General features: G+C 37.2%; 1 protein-coding gene and 1 long non-coding RNA gene across 2 annotated transcripts; one reads left to right on the top strand and one right to left on the bottom strand.

Annotated features, from left to right (window-relative positions):
• The first annotated feature begins 937 nt into the window (after positions 1 to 937).
• On the top strand, positions 938 to 17584 carry recql5 (RecQ helicase-like 5). Its single transcript, XM_038282251.1, has 18 exons — positions 938 to 1077; positions 1237 to 1358; positions 3598 to 4119; positions 7214 to 7310; positions 7388 to 7499; positions 7565 to 7727; positions 7812 to 7894; positions 11873 to 12094; positions 12172 to 12268; positions 13745 to 13781; positions 13860 to 13918; positions 14483 to 14553; positions 14653 to 14740; positions 14828 to 14980; positions 15065 to 15840; positions 16669 to 16893; positions 16967 to 17039; positions 17112 to 17584. Exons 1-15 carry the CDS (start codon positions 981 to 983, stop codon positions 15740 to 15742), a joined length of 2601 nt encoding a protein of 866 aa, XP_038138179.1. The 5' UTR covers positions 938 to 980; the 3' UTR covers positions 15743 to 15840; positions 16669 to 16893; positions 16967 to 17039; positions 17112 to 17584.
• LOC119781699 lies at positions 9364 to 12085 on the bottom strand. Its single transcript, XR_005280602.1, has 4 exons — positions 11765 to 12085; positions 11167 to 11622; positions 9850 to 9971; positions 9364 to 9768 (listed from the first exon to the last, which is right to left on the bottom strand). It is a non-coding gene; the product is annotated as an uncharacterized LOC119781699 (long non-coding RNA).
• Positions 17585 to 19473: the final 1889 nt, after the last annotated feature.

The following is a 19473-nucleotide window of genomic DNA, read 5'->3' on the forward strand; positions in this document are numbered from 1 at the left end:
GGAGCCCTATGAGTATTAACTGCTTTCTTTATGCCATTCTAAGTGGATCGGCTGGTTAAACCTGCTACGTTGCTAGCTTTGTTCAAAACAGTGAAAGAGGAGTGCCTAATAAAGAGTTTGGTATATGAAAATATAAACTACTTTAGTAAAACTCAAGAACCAAGAACCAGGCTGCATCATGATAATGAAACCCAGCCATAACATCAAAGATGTTTACAAAGGTTCAGGAGTGGTCTTCTGGCATCCATCAATAATACATTGCACTCTCCATTATAGATGAGAAGAAGACAGAGCTCTGTTTTGGTCATAGGCTAGTTTTGTGAGAGTTCCCAGGTGCCTTTAAAATGCAAAATTAGTTTTTCGATTCCAAAAGAGAAGTCCTCTAATCATGTTTAAAGGTGGAGAAAACCCCTCTCAGGAGTTGATGATTAGCTTTCGATTTATTCTTACAAACAAGGAAGGCAATTTAATAATCTACGACTTTGGGCTACTTTACCTTTGAATAGTCAGACCATACATGGTTCATTCTGACTGGGCCCAACAAGAGATTAACTCAGTTGTCCCCATTGTTATCTGTGATCATTTAAGCTTATATCACTTATCTGCTGCAACAAGACATAATTATGGAAATACATGAGGCCACATAGATTTTAAAAAAATATCACAATATCACTCACTGCTGTACAATGAGTAGCACATCTAATCCTTCAGGCTGAAGGCACGTTAGCAGGTTCACAAAGCTGGACCAATCAGAATTTGACTGCCATATATGGACATGGAAGACTCCTTCTTCTTTTTTATTTTTAATTAAAATTGTAAATATATCTAAGTAAATTGTTAAATGTTTTCAAAAGCATATAAAGTATAATAATAACACATATTAATTATTTCTACTTTTGTTTTCGTGTCTTTTGTTTTCGACTCCAGTGACGTCATAGATGTGCGACGACGAGAGATAGTTCTTCAAAGGCAGATAAACGATGTCAACAAGTTTAAAACAGGCTTTAAAATCTCACTTTGGCTTCGACGGCTTCAGGTCTAAACTTCAGGAAGATGTTGTTAAGGCTGTCATTCGTGGTGAGTCAGAAACAGATGTTCTATTTTGTGTTTTATTCCCATTTTCCTGCTATCCTTACCATAGCAACACATACATAAATATGTAACGTGTGCAATAGACTGATGAAGAAGTTAAAGCTTGGTATTGGTGAAAATCTGACTTACTGTCTGCTATTTTAGGTAACAGGGACGTGTTTGTATGCATGCCCACCGGAGCAGGGAAGTCTCTGTGCTATCAGCTGCCTGCAGTGCTGGCTGAGGGCATTACTCTGGTTATATCCCCTTTAATCGCTCTGATTCAGGTCAGTCTCTTCCCTCAATCTGCTGCTGCCACTCCTCACAGATGCTGCTCTGTAAACAATGTTATTGCAAATTGCTGCTGATGTGGTGCTTAAATGTTCTACTCTGATTCTGCCACGTCAAGAGGAAGAATATGTGATTATATATGACCTTCTATAAGGTCTACTCCTATTTAACACTCCTATGTTATTTTATTTTGACACCTCCTCAGCTTTGCTTTGTAAGGCCACATTCTTCCCTGTTAAAATTGCAGACTTTTTTTTAACATTACAAAACATAAAGCCATAAAAAACAACAATCATCCTCTGTTCTTTGCTGATACTTCAGTCAGAATCCCATTTTGAATTTAAAATACCCACTGTCAGATTGTAAGGGAATTTCCTGTTCACATCCCCTTATCTGCAACCACACACTTCTCCCACCCCATGCATGAAGCTGTTGCAGAGCTGGAGAGCTCCTTCAGTGACAGACTTCTGCACCCTAAATATACCAGGGAGTGTTATTACAGATCCTTCCTCCCTGCAGCTGTAAGACTTTATAACTATCACTGTTCCCAACAACTTAAATAAGTTGTTACATTTATGCTGATTTTCACAGTATCTATATTGGTCACTTAAATAACATGCTGATGTTGCTGCTATTTTCAAATATCCATTAATGTAAAAATGTCCATAGCTGCATATTGGTTATTTATTCTCCAGGTGCACAGTTTTATATTGTTAAAACACTTTACAGTACAGTATTTTTTTGTTGTTGTTGTTTCTTTTTTTTTTTACTTTTCACTATTATGTTACACTTATACACCTTCCTAAGGTTTTTTTTTAAACTTTTTGCTGCTTTAAACGCCAGAATTTCTCCATTGTGGGAAAATAAAGGGATTTTCTATTCTATTGTATTCTATTCTATTCTATATAGTTCTGCACTGATCAAAAACTGTAATCATCTTCAGATGAGTGCATTTTCTTATTATTTTTTTGATTTAGTGTTTGTTTGTGCAGGACACACCTTGTAGAGTTGTGGCCAAGAGTTCACATTTTGGTTTCACCAGATCATAATATATTCTCCAACAAACATTTTTGTTGCATAGAAAGGCTAACATGTTTTCTTTGGTGTAAAAAGACGCTGCTGCTATTCAAGGTTACTACCTAGCCCAGACCTTTGAAGTTCAACAGTTGCTATCCTTAATCTTTAAGGTCCCTGTCTGGTTCAAAACACCTGATTTAAGTGATGGATCGTTTATAAGCATTTACAGAACTTGATGAAATGTTGGAGAGATTATTTATGCATTTCATAGCTTTTTTTTTGAGCATCAACGCATCTAAAACATGCAGTTCTTGGGGCTTAGAGGAATGGAGTTTGAGAAAATTTGACCTAAACTTGTTGAAAATACTGAGAAATATTGTTAGATATATACAACTGCCAAGGATATTTTTTTATAGAAATACATTTTCTTAGCACTTACAACAGTATTTATTTATACAATATACCCTTTTACATTCTATTATTATCTTTTGAGAAATGTCAGAATTAAGGTTCTTGGTTGAATTTAAATGATTTAAATCAAAATCTTCCATGGGAATCAATATTTCTGGCTATATTTTCTATTAGCACTCACATGCTACCATTTTATGATGCTTTGTTTTTTTTAATTTGTCCAGAATATTTATTAGATTAAGGGTTGAATAAGTGTTGAAGAATGTTGATCTTTTTTTTTTAACAGCACGTTGTTAAGAGTCCATGTACATTAAATTGACATTAGTCCTGTGGTTTTCTTTTTTTTCTTTCTTTTTTTTTTTTTTACAGTGTCCTGTCTGGTGATGTGGCAATAAGAATAATTGTCTTGATGCTTAAAAAAATTAGCCCAACAGCTTTTGCTTTCACAAGTGGAGCAGTACGGCTATCGCCATAGTGATCCGCTTGTTTTATGCATATAAATTGCTTTATTATAATTATGCAGAGTTATGCAGTTATGCAGTTATGCAGAATTATACAGATTATATGGACACTGCAATGTAAGTAGAACAGGAAAGGAAAAATAGAAAAAAAGGAGAAAATATGAAAGAAAGCGGAGATAAAAGGGAGATCATGATAAAACATTTTCAGTCTGCTTCATCACCTGCAAATAATGTAAAAAGAACAGCACAGCACAGTCCTGTGGTTTTCTGCTTTACCTCATCTTTCCTGATGTTTTCTCTAAACTGGATGTGAGTGTAGTATCCTCTTATCTTTGACGTTCTCTAGGACCAAGTGGATCGCCTGAAGGAGCTCAACATCCCAGCCTGTTCCATCAACTCCAAGCTTGCTGCAGCCGAGCGCCGTCTGATCCTGGCTGATCTGGGGAGCAGCCGGCCGAAGCTGAAGCTCCTATACATCACTCCAGAGATGGTGGCCTCAACCTCGTTCAAGCCCTGCCTGACGGGTTTGTGCTCCCGCGGCCTGCTGTCCTACCTGGCTGTGGATGAGGCTCACTGTGTTTCCCAGTGGGGCCATGATTTCCGACCAGACTATCTCAAACTGGGTGAGCTGCGGGCTAGCATACCAGGAGTACCCTGTTTGGCTTTGACAGCGACGGCTCCCAAAAACGTCCAAGAAGACATTATGAAATCACTGAAGCTGCGCTCGCCCATGTCCTTTGTCACGCCGGTCTTCCGTAGCAACCTTCATTACGATGTGATCTTCAGAGATCTGCTGCCAAACCCTTATGTTCACCTTCAGGCCTTTATTAAAAAAGCTCTGGATCTGAGCAGCGGATCTGCTGGACAGGTTCGTAAAAGAGATCATTCAACCCAAACAGAATTACATGTATGAAGCTCGACTTGCTTTGAAGTAGCTTTGGAGTGTTGTAATTATACTTTAGGCTTAAATGTTGTCAACGGAGTAAATAGAAATTAGTAATGGGTTAATGAGGCATCTTGAAGCATTTTGACACATTGCCAAACTTTTATTTATACTGTCTCGCAGAATACTGACACTTGCTGGAGCTTTAAAGACACTACAGGCAGCTTATTTGACAGACTAAACTGAATTGATTTGATTAACTAGTACAGTGATATAATTTAAGTTAGTGTTGGTTATATTGTATTATTTCATATCTATGTTTAAATTGCAAATGTCTTTGATATTTTAGATGCAGCCAATGAATAATGTAAACAGTTATAACGTGAAACTTTAGGGGAAAATGTGAATGAGGATGTTTGTTGACTAGGATTTAAAAAAAAATAAAAAATAAAAAATATATATATATATATATATATATATATATATATATATATATATATATATATATATATATATATATATATATATATATATATATATAAATAAATAAAAGAAAAAAAGTACAGGAAAAACAGTAAATAAACTAAGAGTCAATTTGAAATGAGCTTGAATTGAGATAAGTTGAGTGATAACTGAGAGGAAAAGGATGACACAACGAGAAAATGAAAATGCAAGGGCTGAAACGTTCCTATTCCTTTTAGGCTGCTCCAAAATTCTTGATCATTTTAACCATAAACCGCAAAATATGAGACAAATATGTTGACAGATACATTTTTAAACACAATTTAGTGAGTCAGTCAGTTAGAAACAACTCCTGTATCGGTCAAATGACTTTGATGAAATGTTTTGCTCTATGATCTTGACGCATGCACCTATGATCTCTGTTGCTGGACCCATCACTAATAGAAATGCTCAGTTTGAATCTCCCAAAAATCTGATTAGTGAAGCTTCCTTAAAACTTCTACGCTGAAAGGAGCAGATTTGATATTTTAAACTTTCTCACTATGAAAAGCTTGAAAGCTTGCTTAGTCACTATTATTAGCATCTGGTATCAAACAGCCTTGAACTTTTAAGGTAAAATTCTCCTTCGATTAGTGAAAATATCTCATAAGCCGTCTACCATAACCCTCCTATCATAGTTAGACCCTTTTTCTAACATACCGTAGAATTCTCCTGCATTAAAATCTATTCAGTCTAATCTTTATTGCACCATGTGAATATAAAAAGAAAAGACTTGTTTAGGTAACTCTTACTACATTTGGTCTTTAAATTAATACTAAAACTTGCAGTAAAGCAATGGATTTCATCTTGAGGAGTAATATTGATTTCTCTTCTTAATAGCAACTTGGCATGAAAACGTACTTTCTAAGCAACAAATTAACCTGTTATCTTTAGTTATTATGTCTTAGAAGCAGGGAAATTGGTTCATTGGTTTATTTAGGGGAAATGAGGTAGTTTGAATAAAGCCAAACTACGGCGGAAAAAATTAATCGGATTAATCATAATTAATTGATTATTGAAATAATCTTCAACTTATTTAGTAATCGATTAATCATTAACTTGAGTGTAGAGACTCTACAACATACTGACAGAGCAACCAGCCCTTGAACAGCAATTCTGTCTAAACTATATAAAAAAAAGATCAATATTTTGCATTTAAGATAAAAAAAAAAAATTGTCTGTCAATATGCTCTATCTACAACTCCTCAGGTGGAAAAGTTTTAGTTTCACATGGTTTCATTTTGTAAAAAGCCTTCTTTAAGTAACCTTTGGCTATCCGATTACTAGTGATTAATCATAAAAATTATCGTCAGATTAATCGATTTGCAAAATAATTGTTAACAAGAATAGAATAGAATAGAATAGAATAGAAACACCTTTGTTTCCCTACCATGGGGTAATTTGGGCAGCTCTGTGGCTAAAACAAGTAAAGAAACACATCCGATTTACACACTAGATTAAGTTATACATACAAAAAGCTCATTAAAATATGAGCTGTACAACAGAAGAAAATAACTTATCAGAAAGTTAAAAAAAGCAACTATTAATAGATAATAATAAATGCATAATGTTCAATATTAAAAAGAAAATAAATGAATATGACTGACTGTAAAAACAAACACATTATTAACACTTATTTCTATTCACATGCAGAGGGATCCTGAACCTGTGTTTTGTTTTGGTCTAGTAAATTGAGGAGATGCTTCAATGTCTTAATTTAATTTGCTGGGTTTCATTTCTTACATTCCTTTTCATCAGTTTTATATTACATTCCGCATGCTGCATACTTCAATGTAAAGAACTTCTGCTGATCTCTTGTTGTCAGGTACCACAGCTAGTTGCCGGGTTTTTTAGTCGAGGTGGTCATAATCCGAAGTGGATAAGAAAGTAAAAACCCTGCACAGAGATTAGTTTCAACATTTGCATTTCAAGCTCCACAATCCAGACTAATCACCCGAGGATCTAACCACCTGGTTAATTAACCAGGATGAAGGAAAATGAGGCTGGGTTTTTATCCACCTCTGGTCATATTGTTGTGCCTCATAGTTGTATGGTTTTGTTTTCCTCCCTCAAATCTTGAAAATATCTTGCACATAATCCTTAAAGTCAGGAGGAAAGACTGCGATTTTATCCCTTTGGACACAGTTTGTCAAATGTTTTTCTGGAGTGTGAAAAGTGACCAGCCTAAATATCTTTATTACCCCCATTTACACAGAGATTTTTATCTGTTGCCTTCACCAAAGTGTCTTAATTTATACAAAAGCATCTTTTTTATTTTTACAAATAAGTGTAAGGTTCTACTTATCACCCTCAGATATTGTATTTTAGTTGAGTTTAGTTTTCTCTCACAGATGAAAAAGTCTTTTTTAACATTTGATCTTTAAATGGAGATTTTCCTGTTATAAAGGATTTAAAGGGAGTCTGTTGATTTGAAGCTAAAGCTGCAGCATGAAGGCATGTTTCGATATAGTCTCTTTTGGCTTAGAAATTAGGTCATTTTCTTTCTTGCACTTCTGATAGAGATATTTGTGACTCACTCTGTTCTCACAAAGGTTTTCTTTACACTGTTTGTGGTCAGGGCTGCGGGATTGTTTACTGTCGAACCAGAGAAGGCTGTGAAACTGTTGCTTACCAGCTGACCAAGCTTGGAGTCTTAGCTAAGCCTTATCATGCAGGTAGGATGTTGAAACGAGTGTTTTGTAGACCTACGTGTATTTTGGAGTTCATGTAGAAAGTTTGTTTTTGTTTGCAGGTCTAAAGGGAGCCGATCGCACAGAGGTGCAGAATGAGTGGATGCAGGGGAAGGTGCTGGTTATCGTTGCAACAATCAGCTTTGGCATGGGTGTGGACAAAGCTAATGTCAGGTAAGAAGACAAATATTCTCTGTTTGCAGTTAGATTTTTTTTATTTATTTTTTATGATTTGGCAGATTTGTTGCACACTGGAACCTTGCAAAGTCTTTGGCCGGATACTACCAAGAGTCTGGACGAGCAGGTAGAGACGGTCTGCTCTCTCTGTGTCGCACCTACTATAGCCGTAAGGATAAAGAGCAGCTAAGCTTCCTGATTCGCCAGGAAATCACCCGCAGGCAGGTAGGATTGACAGCAGAGCAACCTGAGATCAATGAGATGCAATCAGCAGAATGTTTGCATGAAGATTTTTTTTATTTTCTGCAGGAGAAACGAGGCACTTCAAAGGAGTCTGACAAAGCAGCCCTTTCTGACCTGGAAGCCATGGCTCTGTTTTGTGAGCAAGAAGGGTGAGAAAAGTGTATATATATATATATAATATACAGTCACTGCAGTAAACTAGAGTACAGTAATATTCCCACATATTTCAACTATTCCAACAGTTTTAGGTGTGAACATCATTTCTCTGAATATCTGGTTTTCCATTTCCAGACAGCAGATGGCAGCATTACTCTCTGAATATATTTAGAGCAAAACCTACAAAAAATATAAACTTTGTTTTTTAAAGTTTTTCAGAGCAGATCATTTCTTTTTTCTAAAAAAAATTCTGTATGTTTTTGTTTTTTCTTTGTAAAAACAAACAAAAAAACAGCTTGAATGTAGGGCTGGCCAATATGGCTTAAAAATGATTCTGATCGATCAATTAATTTTATTAATTTATTATTTATATTTTTCTTATTTAAGGTTAATTTAAAAAAAAATAAAATAAACAAATTGTTTTGCTTAAAAAAAAAAAACTAACACTCATCCATCTGGTAGCTGACCTCAAATTAAATAGTAATTACTGTTTAAATAATAACAATTCAAATAATCATGTTTCAGATCAAACAATGAATATATAACAAATTAAATGTTTGCAGCAGAGTGGCATCACACAGTTTATCAGTTAGAACTACACATCTAAGAACAAAAAGTGAAGAACTGATGTCACTTAAAGCTATGAGTGGAAAAAAATGTGATTAATGGATTAAATGGTTAATCCTAACCCTATTTCAACAATGGTATCATTTTTTTGCACCAAAGAGAAGGATGGAGTGACCCTTGTAATGAAAGAACTCTAGAATGGTGAGATTTTTATAATTATTTGCTATTTTATCATGAATCGGGGATCTGATGTCTTCACCAACTATATATTCTGCAATTTGCTTTAATTGGCTTTTTTAAGGGCTAAAACACATGTTTTTAAAGGAAAATTAATTGAACCATATTGAGTATTTCACCAACTCCTGTTTCTGCTTACAGATTGGTGTTATAACTGCTGGGAGAAACAGCATTGGGTTACTTTAGATTAACAATAGCGGTTTTAAAAAAGGAATATAGTTCCTGATTGCTAACCATCAACTTCTTTTAAATCCTTCCACAAGTGCTGCTTTGGTAGCTCTCTAAACTCTCTTCTTGATGGGCAAATTTCTAAAGAAATCTTTCTGAACCCAAACAGGAGCAGGAAACTTTGCTACTCTTCATTAACTTTCACTGTTTCCATCCAGCTTCTAAATACTTTATTTTTTGCTTGCCTTTTTTACATGATGAACATTGAAGTTAATCTAATTTGGCTTATTCCCGAAAGTAACAGAAGAAACAGTGTTTTGTGCCTTTTTAAGGCGAAAACACCCTAATAACTGTTTACTTTCGATATGAAGACTAATCTAATTTTCCTCAGGCATCCCATGATTCCAGATCAGTATAAAACATTCCCAAACAAACACGGCTTTCTTCTGATCGAACACTGTGCAGCTCACTGGTTTTTTTCCAGCCCATAAACATGTTGGGTCCTGTGTATTGACATACGCCAGCTGGGAACTGAATCCCCAGGTTAGAGGAGCTGTTGATGCTTCGCGGGCTCCAGGGATGCTTCCAAGGAATGTTGCTGTTCCTGAAATCCTGGCAGCATTAATGGGTGTGCTCCGCGGCCTTGAACACAATCCAAGAGTTTGCTTTGTTGTTCTGAGGCTCCGCCCAGTTTTTATGCAAAAGGTGTATGGTTTATATCCGACACCCAGTGAGGATTTCTAAGCATTTTGCTTATCAGATCTGCAGAAAAAAAAAATAAAACTGTCTGAAAGTAACACGTTCACTCAGACGTCGGGTCTGTGCTGTTTGGATTTACACCTGGAGCAGCAGCAGCAGCTCATACAGGTCAGCCCCGCCAGCAGGATCACCATTACTATTGGAGGAAGAATATATGTATGTTTAGTTTCAAAACTCTCTTTTAAGAGTATGCTGAAAAAAAGGGGATATGACTCACAGATGAAGATGAGGAGGATGAAGAAGGCTGCCAGGTCCACAGGGTGGGCTCTGGACAGACTTTGAAGCTTGAGCCATACTTTGTTCAGGAGGCCAACTGTCTCCTCCCTGGCATCCATCCTGCTGAGAAGAACCCAGAGCAAAAAGGTCATGTTGAGGTTCTGGTTTTAAAAAAATCATATTCGTTGGTGTTTGATGTCTGTCTTCAAACAGGAGCGTTTTTAAAAAAAAGTTAAAAACGATTCATACAATGTTATATATTTCTGCTTACATCCTTGTACGTCTGTAAATCTTTGCTGAATTTTTTGACCCGGACCAGCACAGTGTTATGTGCATTTCTATAACTGAGATACTAATAATTAAAAACCGGCGCAACCAGTTTCCTTCTGAAGGCAGCTAACTATAAAAGTGTAACATTTTATTTACCAGCTTTATGCATCTGGAGACTGAATGTGCATATTTCTCTTTGAAAATAGTCTTACCTTATATTGAATGGACAGGCAGCATGTGTGGACGTTGATCTTGCCTCAGAATCAAAAAGGATTTAGATCTGGACTTTGACTAGACCATTTGAACACATGCATCTGCTTAGATCTAAACTACTTCCTTTCAGCTTTGTCCTGCTGGAAAGTTAAACTCCTGCCCAGTTTCAAGTGGTTCCGATTTTTTTCTTTTAGTTGTTTCCTTGAAAGTGGGTGTGAAGCTCTGTTACTATTCTGGTTGTATGAGCTGGTTTCCATTATAACGAACTAAACCCACTAAAATGACATTAGGTCTACATGTATTAAAGGAAGCTTCAGCTGAGTCCTCTAATGGCTGAGGACGGATGATCGTTGAAAACACGTGAAATGGAGCTGCTTAGATTACTTTAATAACAAACATATGCTCTCTCTGAACAGCGTGTTCCAATCAGAAGCAGCTCTGAACAGAGTCAGCCACAGGAATTTACCGTCAGTTATGATTTTACTCTTTGATTTTTGTTGATATTCAGACAAAATCAAAGAATATAGAAGATTGAGAAGGTTGGGTTTGTTCGTTTCCCCTTCGAATGTATTAACCTGCTGAACAGATCAACTCTTTTCTGTTTCAGTCTACGGAGAAGTGCTTTTTTGTTGTCTTGTTTGTTTTTACCAATGGAATCAACGCACTATAGACTATCGGCTCTGATGAGTTTAAAACATCCAGAAACAAACATCATTTAAAAGATGTTGAAGTAAACCAGTCCTTTTTTGCACTTTTAAGACACTATTTTCTGTTTCCCTCTGCTGAATCTATTTCTAAGTCAGGTTTTTTCTCAGAAAGAATGAAGGACACCTACCTGTGAGAGTCTCAGCTGTTTTCTCACACTTAGGAGTTACAGAGCCAACAGATGAGGGAGTGCACTGGGTGGAGACGTTGTGAGCATGCTCTATGCTCCCAGTAGCTGCTTTCTGCAGAACGTCTTGCTTGGCAAAACTGGTTAGTTGGTTTGTTGTTGGGGAGGTGCAACCAGAAGTTGACGCTGGTCCTAAAGTGAGACTATAAGTAAGATTCATACGGAGAAGAGAAGCCTTTTCTTCCTTTGCGTTCACTCTTCAGATCTTCCTCTAGTTTCCTCAGAGGCTTTCCAGTTGTCTTTGACAGTCGTGTCTGGGAGGGACTATTGCTTTACTTTGTGCTCCTCTCTGCCTGGCTCAGACTTCCCTGTTTCACAGAGGAAGGTGGCAGCGTTCCCATTCCCAGCATTGGGGTTTGGATTCTGTTGATGTGAATGATTCCCAAACAGGCTCTATGGCTGAGAGGGGGGGTGGATATTAGTTCTTACGTAACACATTTTCCAAAACCACAGTTTTTTTTCTTTATATATAAACTTGATAACTGGAATTTAACATGTAGATTGTGTTAAAATAAAATAAAAAAGGCATAAAAGTGCTTACCTGCTTCTTAACTAAAACATGTGTGCCGTCTACATAACAGCAGGTGGATCAATAAGGCGCCACAAAGCCGTGACAGCAGCTGGACCACTCTCTCTTTTCTTCTATCAGGTGCCGCCATGCCATCATCTCCAAGTATTTCGACGACAAGAAGCCAAACTGCGCGGGTGCCTGCGACTACTGCAGGAATCCCAAAGCTGTGCGGGCACAGCTGGAGCGAGCGGCAACCCTCAGCACCAAGACCGAAGACGGCCAGAGCGGCGGGCCCAAAGGACCCTTCGGCTACCAGCCGGAGCAATATGAAGGAGGGAAGAAGGGCTATGGCTTTGAAAGGCAGGGACAGCGTTTATGTCACAGAAATATTGGTGTTTGGTGTAAAATAATGATGATGCTGTGGGTCGCCTCTAAAGGTATGATGAAGGAGAGGAAGGAAGTGCTGAAGAGGAGGCCAAGAAGAGGAAAAAAGAGTTTTCTGACTTCTACAAAAAACAGATGAATCTACGGAAGGTGATTGCTAACATTAATTTCACATCGTCTATAAAGATGGAGGAGGAACACCTGTCAAACCTGACAATAGCTAAAAATGCTCTTCACAGATGGTCTGATTAATTTTCCAAGTAGACGTCAGCAAAATACACTGTAAAAAATCAAAAAAATTATTTTTCTTAAAACAAGAGCATATCTTCTTGAAATAAGGAGGTACCGTAAGTGAGACACCTTGCCAATGGAACAAGACAATTTACATTTAGGATAAGAAAAACAATTTCATTGTATTGCTTCAAATGCATATTATCTAATTAGCTTATTTTAAGAGTAAAAATACTGAGTCCATTTGCAAATTTTCTTATTTACCTAATTAAATTGAAGCTAAATACACTAAACTTAAGAAATGTTTACTTATTTCTAGGTTAGATTTTTGAAGTGTAGGGAATTATCCCAAACTTTAAAAAACTTGCCCAATTTTAGCTCAGCTTCTGATCTTATAATCGGTAAAAAAAAATATCTTAAAATAAGTGTATTTACACTTAATTTAAGTAAGTGAATAAGATGAGCTGCCAAGTATTTTTTTTTTTTACCTTAAAATAAGATACTTCGATATTATGCACTTGAACAGAGAGACTGCATTTGTTTTTTAATATTTAAATGAAAACTATCTTATTTCATTGGTAAAGTTTGTCATTTACCTGCTTAATCCAAGAAACATGTACCTATTTTAGGAAAATATGTCTGTCTTAGATTTTAGGTGTTTTTTACTGTATTCTTATTACATTTTAGGTTGTAGTTTGGCAAACTGTCTTAAGGTGGGGTTTGGTAGCTACTGCGTTATTGAAATATACTGGATTAAGAAGATTCATACTTAGAAGAAAAAAAACATATATATTTTTATTGGATTATCTTTTTTTATGCTCTATGTTTTGGATCTCTGAACGTAAGCTGTTATAAATGCGCAGCCATAAACTCAATATACTAAATATTTTATGATAGCCGACCCCCCCAAAGTTAGAATATTGTAAAACTGTAAGAAAACTGGCTAATCTAGATTAAACCTGTTTTAGATTTTTATATTATTGTATCTCTGAGCATTTTTACCTCATGTTAAGATAGGGGTTATTTATGCACTCATATGTTCTTAATAGTGAAACTTTTCACTAATGAAGGATTTAGGTTCAGGTTTCATTAAAAGAAAAAAAAAACCCAGAACAGTTGTTCCCTCTTTCCACATCCAGCTGTATTTAAGCTATTTGTTGCAAAGACTGACCGGCGCCCAGCCTGTTTTGGACAGTTTTGTTCAAATTGCTCCCATATGTTGGAGAGAGCTGGCACATTAAGCTTTAAACACCTTACAGAACAAGTATGATTGCATGTTTTGATGCATATTTAACTGGGAAACATTTTAGTTTACATTGTGGCTTTCACAGGGTGTGGCTGAAAGTCACCTCAGTGTGGAAATGCTAACTCACGTCAATGCATGTGTGTCTTTAGGGATCCAACAGCCAGAGAGAGGACTTTGTTCCCCCAGGTAACACCAACAGAGGAATACGACACTGATGATTCATGTGGATCTTTTGTGGAGTAACAAGTTCTCCCTGTTGTGCAGACGCTGACTGTCCGCTTAGAGAGGCCAGCAGCCAGAGGATCCCCCGGCTCACTGTGAAGGTATGTGACAAAAACTGGAATGGTGCCGATACATTCCTCCTGCACTGGGTGCTCATTAACTCCCACGTGAGTGATGTTTCATCAGAGGTCCTGTCCAGCTGCAGAAAGATGGATGTGCAGAGGTTCAATAAAACGCCAGCAAACATTTTTCCTACATCTGTTCTTTATTTACTTGCTTTGTTTTCATTTGATGCAAGAATGCCAACACAGTTTAAGTTAGGAACACTCTGACTCCTTCCTTCCTTCCTTCCTTCCTTCCTTCCTTCCTTCCTTCCTTCCTTCCTTCCTTCCTTCCTTCCTTCCTTCCTTCCTTCCTTCCTTCCTTCCTTCCTTCCTTCCTTCCTTCCTTCGTGATTATTTCACTTAGGTCTATCGAAGCAGAGAAGCATAAAAAACAGGTTCAGGATCAAGGCCCTCCAAGATCATAATTTAGGAAATATCAAAGTAGATTTGATTTTTAAAGTATAAAACAAGTTAGCACATGACTCTATATTACTCCATTTTAAATGAGTAATCACTTTAGACTGAAATTTCAAGGAAATCTGATTTTAAGGCTCATTTCAGATCAGAGAGCTTTGCCTGTACCGTCTGCGTGATGCTCTGTGCAGCCACCAGGGGGCACAAGATACATTAAGGTCAGAGACTTCAAATATTCACAACAACTAATCGGCAAAAACCTGATTGAATGAAACAAATAACTATCTTTCCTTTTTTATTCCCTCTCTGTCTCTCAGCTGTCTGAGTTCAGCGGTGGATATAGAATATGAAGCGTTCAAAAGCAGCAAATCCTCCAACTTGTACAAAGCTGCTATCTTTAAGAAGGTAGAGGAAAATGTGTGAGTTCTAATATGAACCATGCAGAATAAAGCTGGGGATGTTTAATTATGGAACTGATCTGGTTTCCTGAAGGAGTCGGAGATCAAATCAGCAGCTGGGACAGATGAAGGCAGCAGCAGCAGCGATTCAAGAGAAGCTGAGACAAAACTCAAAGCAGAAGGAAGTTCATCTTCTTTATACCCAGAGGATCTGCAGGGCTTCACCTCTGCTTCTCAGATCTACTCAGTAAGAGTGCTGTTTCACACAAACATCCTTAAAGCTTCAGAGACTTACACTCCTGCTTTTTAACTCTCCTCCTTGTTGCTCCAGATGAAGCGGAAAAGAGTGGGTGCAGGTGTAAGGGGCTCCTCTAGCTGCTTCCAGTCTGCCAGGAATCTCCTGGATCCCTCCACCAAAGAGATGGAAAATGGCAGCTTTTTCAGTGACTCTGCCGAGGAGTCGAACTTCAAAAAGATCAGAGTGACTGATACACAGAAGGAGACCCCGCCGGCCCAGACGTCATCCATCAGAGCCAGGGCCACCGCCATCAGCGCTTCCCTAAACAGTCCCAGCAAAGGAGGCAGAGCCATGAGCAGGAAGCAACAGAAGCTGGCAGAAGCGGCAAAGAGTTCTCGAAACATCTCCCAGTACTTTGTGAAAAAAAGCCTTGCAGAGGAGGAGAGCCGTGAAGAGGCGGAGCCTCTCCTGGAAGCAGGTGGTTTGTTATCAGAGACTCTGGGAGAGATTTATGAGGAGAGCATCAGGCAGGAGCTGCAATGTCTGGCTGCAGGGGAAGAAACAGAGACCCATCCTGAACTTTTAGAGGCTGATGATCTGATCCTGATTGAACCAAAAACTGAAGTCATCGTTTTATCTGACGATGAAGACGAAGAAGTGGAAAAAATGGAAACGTCGACGCCGGTTGAAGATACTTCTCAAGAAGATATGACCACTACCACAACGTATTCTAACATCAGTAAACATTTCTATCAAACTTTACAGGAATAGTCTTTTTTGTGGATGCTTAACTACTTTTTTACCTCTTATGCAGACCAAACAACCCTGAAAAAGCAGAAAAAGCAAATAACCGACCTTTTGTTCAAGAGGTATGGGATAATAATTATACAACTAGCTTGAACTGTTTCACTATTTGTCTCATTATAGCCACAAACATCATTGTGAGATTATATTGGCAACACAACACAAGTAGGTAAATTATACATGATTTTTATCTTTGTTTAACCATAAACTATCCAAAAACAGTTGCATGCAGTTGTTTTCAGCCCCTATCGCTCCAATACTTTAAAAAAAAATCACGAACGACCAGTTAGTAAACACAACTTCCCTGCCTTTAAACATGATAGAGGCAGCATTATGCTGTGGAGATGCTGGTCCGATTTGAAAGATTAAAGGTATTTAAAAATGACACTTTGAAAAGAGGTTTTAGAGCAATAGGTGCATCTTTTCTCAGCCTCGAAAAGTTTGAAGTTCTCTCATATTCAACCTTTTTTTTGTTTACTTTAAAGAGCGGCCCAAAGAAGAGACTTTCATAATGATGTGGACTTTCCCTTTTACACCGTCCACTTTTTCCCATTCCATAAAACGTTAAGCTGTGTTATTATACTACAAGTAATGATTATTTTAACAGCTGCCATTCTATGTTAGAGGAAAAATGCAGTGCTGTCAGTTAACTTTTCCTCTCGTTAATTTGTCCTTGTAATTATTAATCATTCAGAGGTTCACAGATACTGCTCACAGAGTTTAAAACTAACTAAGAAGCTGGTTTTACTAGACGTTCTTAATCCAGTCTGAGCAAAGATCTCAGTCTGCTGTTGTGCCAAACTGGTTGAACCATACTACCTACTTCCTGTTGCTCCATTGCATGAAATTTAATCTTATCCTTAGTGATGGGTAAGGGTGCCATGTGTTTGCAGTTGGCAGACGAGGTGAAAGCAGAGCAGAAGGAGTCTTCTTCTGAAGCGAAGCGCAGCCGGACGTTAGGAGTAACCAAGAGAAGAGTGACGTTTAACCCGGAGGTGCAGAAGAGGTTGCTCCCGCCGCCCAGCAAGCCCACTGAGGCGGTGACGCTGAAGGAAGCGGCTGATATCGTGGTGCGTTATCTAGACCCCTATTACCATCAGGGGAAGTTTGCCAACAAGGTGGGTAGGACTCGTAATAAAGTGAATTATCTATTTAGTGTCGGTGTTTGATGGACGATTGAATGTTTTACAGGCTGTGTTTAAGTCTTTTGCACGGTGCTTGTCTCACCTTCTTACAGAGGGTAAAAGTTGTGGTAAAAGCCAAGGTAACTAAAGCATTGCAGTCATTTAATAGTGTGTGGTTGACTCTGCATTGACCTTAATCTGTTTGTCTGCAGTTAAAGGTGAAGCTAAAGATCTCATCAAGAGGTTTTTCACCAGCGTAAAGCACTGCGAGAGCGAGGCCGACTGGGAGCACCTTAAGAGTCTGTACAGCTCCAAAGCCACGGAGAGCAGGGAGTGATGGGACATGTAGTCTTTTCCTGTCAAAGCCTTATTCGTCTGTGCCTGCCAGTTCTTCTAGTTAATATGAATTTTATTTAATAAGTTTTGAAAGAAGGGCTTTAGTGGTTTTTTATGTGATGTCAGTATAGAGCAATAAGCAATTCTTGGTGTTAGAAAAGAGGTAGGACTGTAGGCATTTATAGTGAAAAAGTGCTCTTACCGTAATAGCTTAATAGCTGAACCGAGGTTCAAATCTGTGGAGAAATTAGGTCAAGTTAGCTTGAAAAATAAGACCAAAGATCTTAAACTTGAACTACAGTCCACAGGTTTTCCTTTCTGGTTGCCATCCTGACTCTTCATAGCAAAACAAAGGATAAATGAGTGGAAAACCCCATTATTCCTGCTATTTCATACAATGGAGGCCCTGTCATGATGCGGGCTCATTTGTCTTCCATAGGACCTGCTAGGCTGCTATAATATGTTTACTAAAAATTTTATGATAACTAGCAGAAAACAGAAAAGGCTCAGCTCAGACCTCCGACCTGAAATCTGTTGAAAACCCGACTAGCTAAAGAGAAAAGAGGATCATTGATGATCCCAACTGTACCAAGAAGATGACAGATCCTCGCTCGGTGTGCTCCAAACCTCTCTCTTTGAGAGAATAGGCAGTAAAAAGTACAGACATGAACGCTGCTGAATGTTGTGTTTCAGTGTAATAGTTACACTGTTCACTAATGTGCCAATTCCTGCTATGAGAGAAAGATCTGAGCCACGTAGCATACTGTAGTCATACAGGTCGACTGTTTACGTTTACCCTCACCTTGGCTCTGAAGGGGTTAAAGGTTTTAAATATGAAAATGGTTTCAATCTGCAGAAATGTCCACTAAGGATCCTATTTTTTTCATATCCTTCAAATTACATAGCAGCCTTAAAAAGCCGGACAGCAGCATCTTGTTAAAACAATTTTCAATGAACCTGCTCCCTTAAATGTTGTCCCTTTCAGCTGCAATTTCAAACCTCATAACTATATGTATATATCTGTATATTTGAACCTCATTTGGATAAACCCACTGTTTGATGTCACATCTTGGTAAAATGCTACACTTCACTGTGTTGAGGCTTAAAGATATTTTACTTTAAGGGGCTTCACATTGCTGAAATATGCTGAAACAACTAAACAAATGTGAATTATTATGATTGATTGTGCTTTTTGTTCTTTAAGTCAAAACTTGTATGAATGTGTGGAAGAAACACTCAAAACATAGATTCTTCAATGTTTATAATAAAGTTTATGCTATAAATGAAATGTTTAAACATCTGTTTTCACGGAAGGAGGAGTGAGCTATGCAGTAAATGCTGTCATTTTGTTCTGAGGCTGTATAAATAAATAAATATGTGAGATCTCAAGAGGGCATATTTAACAGATAAATTTTAATCTATAATGAATTTTAACCGTTATTTACATGTCATAAACCTGGTAGCTATTACTAGCCTCTAATATAGAGACATATAGGGCTTTTATTCTTTATTATATCATAAATGAAAGAATTGTTATCAAAATATTCAAACTTTTAGGGTTTCTATTATAGCCAACTGATGAGCTCTTTGGATGTAGGCTACATTAACGACTAACATTTCAAAGGGAAAGTTTGAAATAATGTTATGTAGTATTTTGTAATTGCCATATGCTTGGTTCTCCTTAGAGGTCTAGTTTTGAAAATTAATAAGCATCCTTTTTTTTTTATTCTATTTTAAAACTATATCGGTAAGAAAGAAAATGATACAGTCTACATTAGGTGAGTTGAAGGTGCAGAGAGACTTTCACACAATCTGTAAAGAAATCAGGCAGAAGAATAATAAATTGGTCTATTACCCCTATTTACATAAGTATTACTTAGTGTGCATATTGCATAATGGAACACAAATTAAGTCCATATGCAAAATAATAATTGTTGAATTAAAAGTAAGTTTAATCATGAGGGAAAATAGAAGGAACTGTATAGGTGTATCATGGTCACTTCCTGTTTCTGGTTTGAACATGAGGTGAGATTTGTGTGCAGATAGTGAAAACTTCAACCATCAAATTCTAGACCTTGGTTTTCACCTATATTGTTTTACTGAAGCTAAAGTTATATATATATATATATATATATATATATATATATATATATATATATATATATATATATATATATATATATATATATATATATATATATATATATATATTTTTTTTTTTTTAATCAGAGTTAGGCT

The sequence above is a fragment of the Cyprinodon tularosa genome, unplaced genomic scaffold, assembly GCF_016077235.1.
Source record: "Cyprinodon tularosa strain WSP-4 unplaced genomic scaffold, ASM1607723v1 ctg181, whole genome shotgun sequence".
Lineage (NCBI taxonomy): Eukaryota > Metazoa > Chordata > Actinopteri > Cyprinodontiformes > Cyprinodontidae > Cyprinodon > Cyprinodon tularosa.

Coding starts and splice junctions, on each gene's coding strand:
- recql5 (XM_038282251.1), top strand. CDS start 981: ATGTCAACAAGTTTAAAACAGGCTTTAAAATCTCACTTTGGCTTCGAC. Junction 12,095..12,171: donor AAGGGCTATGGCTTTGAAAG/GCAGGGACAGCG, acceptor TCGCCTCTAAAG/GTATGATGAAGGAGAGGAAG. Junction 12,269..13,744: donor AACAGATGAATCTACGGAAG/GTGATTGCTAAC, acceptor GTGTGTCTTTAG/GGATCCAACAGCCAGAGAGA.